Consider the following 5482-nt stretch of genomic DNA (forward strand, 5'->3'; position numbering starts at 1 on the left):
TCGAGCCAAGACCATTTTGTCATACCCCAATGCTTTCGAACTACAAGCACCCCTCAACACATTCTTAAATAACGCCAAGCAAAGGACAAACATAAAGTGCTTTGGACAGCAGAATATAAGCGAGCCTTGGAAGAGTGCAAGCAGAGTGTTGCAGCGGCAGCTCGTACAACATTTCTCTCTCGAACTGATCCGCTGTCTCTCACTATTGATGCCTCCGAGGAATAGGTGCATCGTTGGAACAGTTTAAGGACGACACTTGGAATCCAGTTGGGTTATTCTCCAGGAAACTCAGCCCTTCAGAAGTGAAATATAGCACGTATGATAGAGGACTGTTGACTATATTTCCAGGTATGAAATTCTTTCGTCACATCTTGGAGGGACGCCAATTCATCATCAAAATCGATCATTAGCCTCTGCTGTACGCCTTCACTCAGAGGTCCAACGCGTCAATTATCTCCTCTTTATTACATCTCCTAGTTCACCGCCGAGATAGTCTATCTGAAGGGAAAGGAGAATGCTATGGCAGACGCTTTCTCCAGGATCAGTACTATCAACAAGTCAACTATCCTAAGAGCCAAGAGAATTCAGCAGGAACAGCAAGACTATGAAGAGCTGCAGCACCTGATCAGCAACAACAACACATCTTTGAAGCTACAACGTCTATCCGTCGACGGTAAATTTTTGTAATATTTTGTGACATATCATCTTGTAGGAGGGAACCTTACATACACAAAAATTTGCGACGAGAAGAATTGGACACTGTTCATGGGCTGTCCCACCCCAGTAGTGGAGTCACTGCTCGTACACTCAAGCAGAAATACATTTGGCCTGTCATCAAGAATGACGCGCTGGAGTAGTCTCGCATTTCGGGTCAGCGATCCAAGATTGATGTATCCGACTCCAGATTCAACCACGTGCACCTCGACCCCATCGAACTTTCAGTGGTCAATCAGCTCAGGTACGGTCTAACCATTATTTACAGGTTTTTCAGATGGCCAGTCTGAAGGATATGACAGCTGACACCGTGTGCACTGTTTTCCTCAAACTGGATCCCAACAGTTTGGAACACCCCTCACCATCACCACTGACCAGGTCTCCCATTTGGAATCTGCCAATAGGTGCCAATCGAATCAGAACACCTCCCTACCATCCACAATCGAATAGTTTAGTGGGGAGGTGGCATAGAACACTCAAAGCAGCCCCGATGTGCAACGCGCAAGCCACCTGGCCGGAAATCCTTCTCACAGTACTCCTTGGACTTCGCACCTGCTTCAAAAAAGGCTTAAACGCTTCACCTACTGACCTCGTGTTTGACATATGTCTAGGCATTCCAGGGGGATTTTTCGTCTCAGAGGATATGTCAGTGGACCCCCAGATCTTTTTTGTGAAATTTCGAGAGCGAATCAGAGGACTGCGACTTACGTCGACGGTCCATAGCACGAAGTCTCGGATCTTCGCCCTCAAAAACTTGTACTCTTGCTCACATGTGTTCCTCCGCATTGATGCCATCAACCGGCCATTGGAGTCACCTTACTCTGGGCCTGACAAAGTTCTAGAACGGAAAGATGACTACGTGTTCAAAATCAACGTTGATAGGGTTCAAAAAGGTGTGTCAGTGGACAGGCTCAAGACAGCGTTCATAGCAAAAGAAGACTCTGAGGATCAGTAAAATAAGCGAATTGAGGAACCAGACCCATCTTCAGCTCAACCACGTGCTGGATTCATGGACGTAACTCTTCGTACCTATTCCAGGAGAGATAAGACTGTTCCTTCGCAATCCTCGATGGTCACTTGGGGGAGAGTGGATGTAGCAACTCCATCGCCAACTGTCCGCATATCCATTGCAGGGCGGCGTGGCGATCGCTGTCAAGAGGCTCCTCTCTCTGGCCGCCGTGCAGGAAAACAAACGCTACACGTCTAGCAGATGTTAATCGGAATTTTCCAGAACTTGAATTTGTCTACTACTAATAAACTTGTGCTATTTTAAGTTAAATTAAACTCGTGCTAATTAAAAGTTGAATAAATAAAATAAATACTAAAACTGTTGGCAATCGTGGTGATTAATCATTAGGGTAGCTTTGCATTGGCCATAAGTGGTTCTAAATCGTCGAAATGGTAGGCCGTCGCTATAGCAAATACTATTTAAAGAACTTGTATTTTTATATTATTAGTTATAGAATTGGTATGACTTTCCTATTGAATACCAGTTTTCGAACTAAAATTTATACCAACTATGTAGTTTACGAGGAACTGGTATAATTATAGTTCATAACGAACTGGTATGACTTCTATCCTTAAATAATAGTTCATGAACTGAAATTTGTAGATGCTAGTTCAGCTTTTCACTGCAGGGTACATACATACTTACTTACTTATATGTTCTATGTAACTACTAAATACATATGTATATCTCTACCTAAAGGTGAAAAGGTGGCAGTCCATTTTTTTCGAAATTTAGTTTTTGGTGCAGAATGGAAGGTAATACGAAACTACATCGAATTTTCGTATCTTCTTAACAATTAAAAAAAATGGACTTGGCGCCTTTTCACCCTTAGGTGACGGTATGTATTTAAGTATTTGCTTTGGAACTTAAGAAAAAACATCACCAGTCCCTAATATATATTTTTTTTTTATTTGCTTTCAGGTAAAACTCGTACAAAGGACAAGTACAGGGTAGTTTATACTGACTTTCAACGGTTAGAGCTTGAGAAAGAATACTGCACTTCTCGTTATATAACCATAAGGCGTAAAACCGAGTTGGCTCAAATTCTTTCCCTGTCTGAAAGACAGGTGAAAATTTGGTTTCAAAATCGCAGGGCTAAAGAAAGAAAACAAAATAAAAAAAATGCTGATTCTTCTTCACTGGCAACGACAATTCAACATTGCAATCATCCAAATTCAATCAGCTCGAAGCCCAAAATAGAGCCTGGCCTTCACCTTCAACACACGTTACATTCGATGACAACCATAAGTATGCCAACCATGGGACTGCATCACATAAGCCATCATCCATTTGCAGTAGCGGCACCTCCATCACATCAGCTGAATTCGCAACATGCTCAGATGTCCACGGCAGTCGCTAGTGTTAGTTCAATGGCTCTGTGACAAAATCACAATTATATTCTGCATTAGCAAGCTATTATATATATTCATAATTTATATTGTAAAAAAATACCAAACTATACATCAGAAAACTTCTTACACAAATATAATTTATAATATTTTATTGAAACTCATTTTAACTAAATGTTTCCGTACAGAACAAATTAGCGTATCATACTGCCTTAAATAATAGGTAAATTAATTTAGTATTTTCGGGTATTTCATACCTTAACCAATTTAAAAAAAAATTTTTAGACTTATAACAAAAGTATTAGGATATGGCCACGTGAAGGGATCCTCTATAATTTTGTAAAGTCACAGAGTTTTAGAAAAAGGTTTTCACTGTAAAGTATTTATAATTCTTATACAAACATATAAATCTTATTTACCAGCAGAGTACCCGACGGCGTTCGGGGTAAATAAATAACAAAAAAACAATAATACAAGTTTTCAGTTCAGAATGAATTAAACCCTTAAACCCCGGCTGTCTTCTTAAACGCATTCATGCAAAGCATTAGTATCTTTTATTTCTTAACCGTAGGAGATAAAGGTATGCAATTTGTGCAACTTTGTTAAAAATTGGTATTTCTTCATGGTTGTGCATAATGGATATTGATATGAGTCACTATTTGGAAATAAGGGAGCCTGATACTTTACATTAATGCGTTAACGTATACAGCCAAATTGTTTTATTTTTATTTATGTTACTCAAGGCTTCCTGACTAAAAATACTTTTAGTTTTATCGTGCGGTGCACAAGCATAAATATTGTGTCAAACTTTTGTAATGTGAGCTAAGTCCCTCCAGGGTTCCTGAAATAAAAATGCCTACTCCTCTTCAAAATAACAAATCTTCACTTTAGAATCATAACATCCGTTAACGGATCAAAAACCATACGAAAGAAAATTACGTGATACGTCAGTCGTACAAGTTGAATGGGATAAAGAGTACGTTCACGTATGTTATAATCTGAAAAATGTGTTTTTACGTGACGAGTAAAGGCGCGGACACTCAACGACGCAGCATAAATGTAGGTTGGCGGACGTAGAGAGCAAAAAATGCAAAAAATCATGAACGTGGCAATTGGCGTAAAAATCACTATTTTTGTGTAAATTTATAATAAATTATTTCCATAACTTAAAACGTTTGATATCTTTCATGATATAAATAAGAAAAATTAAAGTCAAAAACAATGTCTCATGTTTCTTATCATTTTCTGCAATAATTTTCAGATATTTTAAGAGCAACTTATTTACTTCTTAAATTATTTTGAAATAGTTCAAAACGTTGAAATGTGGCAGCGGAGAAAGCAGCTGTCATCTTTCTTTTATTTGGTGTTCAAACTAATAATTTGATAAAAAAATTTATAAACAGCATATTAGTCCTTAACATCTGATTTTTCAGAAAATAATTATTGTAAAATTTCAAGGATATTCAATGATAAAATCTGAAAATGACATTTTCAGCACCAAATACCGGCGTTAATTCTACAGAATTTTCTATTCAATTTGATAGTCATTCTTTTTTTCTACATTGCACTGAATTCTTTTAATAATTTTTTTAATTATTTATTTCATTAATTATTATTATTATTTATTTTTCATATTTCAAAGACCATAAAAAAGATCCTGACGTCACACAGTGCCGCTTAAGTGGGCATAAATCGAAAAATTCATTAGCTGCAATGTGAACTTATTTGGTATTGTTGTAAAGACAATTTATCCACTAAAAAGAATTAAATAGACATTTACCTAAAAAATTAATTATATGCCGCCTGGAAGCTACTAAAGTCGACAAATATTATACTAAGAATTTTAATAAAAGCATACCCAGGCGTAAGCTCTTCACAGAAAAAAATGTTAAAACAATATTCTTTGAAATAAAATGTTGGTTTGACGTTTGTTGTTTCCACATAGATAGTGGAGAATTAGAGGAATTAAAATTTTGGAATAAAACTAAACACAGGGTGTCCCTGCGGTGTTCCAAACAAAAAACAATTTTTTTTAAACAAAGATTCAAAAAATGCTAAATTTTAATGGAATAAATAAAAAATATATGTAAAAATAGGTTATGTTTTATGATTTTATTAAATAGTACGGGCTTTTAGCTTTCAAAAGAAGAAACGAAAACCTGCTAATTTTTTGCACTTTCTGAAGTAATGCGTTTTTCGCTAATGCATAAAATTATTTTTTCATTTTTTGTCAGTGCCTTGAGATCTGCACGATTCATTCCATTTTCAAAAATTAAACGTCAAATGAAAAAACTTCACCTGTGGACAAAAGAAGGTTTCTATTTTTAAAGAGTTGCCACGTGTTAAAAAATTAGATTCTTAAAAAATTAGATTAAAATTTTTTTATAAGTTAAATGAATTATTGAGAGAT

The 5482-nt window shown here is 36.5% G+C and overlaps 1 protein-coding gene across 1 annotated transcript; it reads left to right on the forward strand.

Moving 5' to 3' along the window:
- Positions 1-2471: 2471 nt before the first annotated feature.
- On the forward strand, positions 2472-3154 carry LOC108360455 (homeotic protein caudal-like). Its single transcript, XM_017612731.1, has 2 exons — positions 2472-2478; positions 2645-3154. The coding sequence occupies exons 1-2, from the start codon at positions 2472-2474 to the stop codon at positions 3103-3105; spliced, it is 468 nt and encodes a 155-aa protein (XP_017468220.1). The 3' UTR covers positions 3106-3154.
- Positions 3155-5482: the final 2328 nt, after the last annotated feature.

Source organism: Rhagoletis zephyria, unplaced genomic scaffold (genome assembly GCF_001687245.7).
Source record: "Rhagoletis zephyria isolate East Lansing unplaced genomic scaffold, Rhagoletis_zephyria_1.1 Rzeph_scaffold_00575, whole genome shotgun sequence".
NCBI lineage: Eukaryota > Metazoa > Arthropoda > Insecta > Diptera > Tephritidae > Rhagoletis > Rhagoletis zephyria.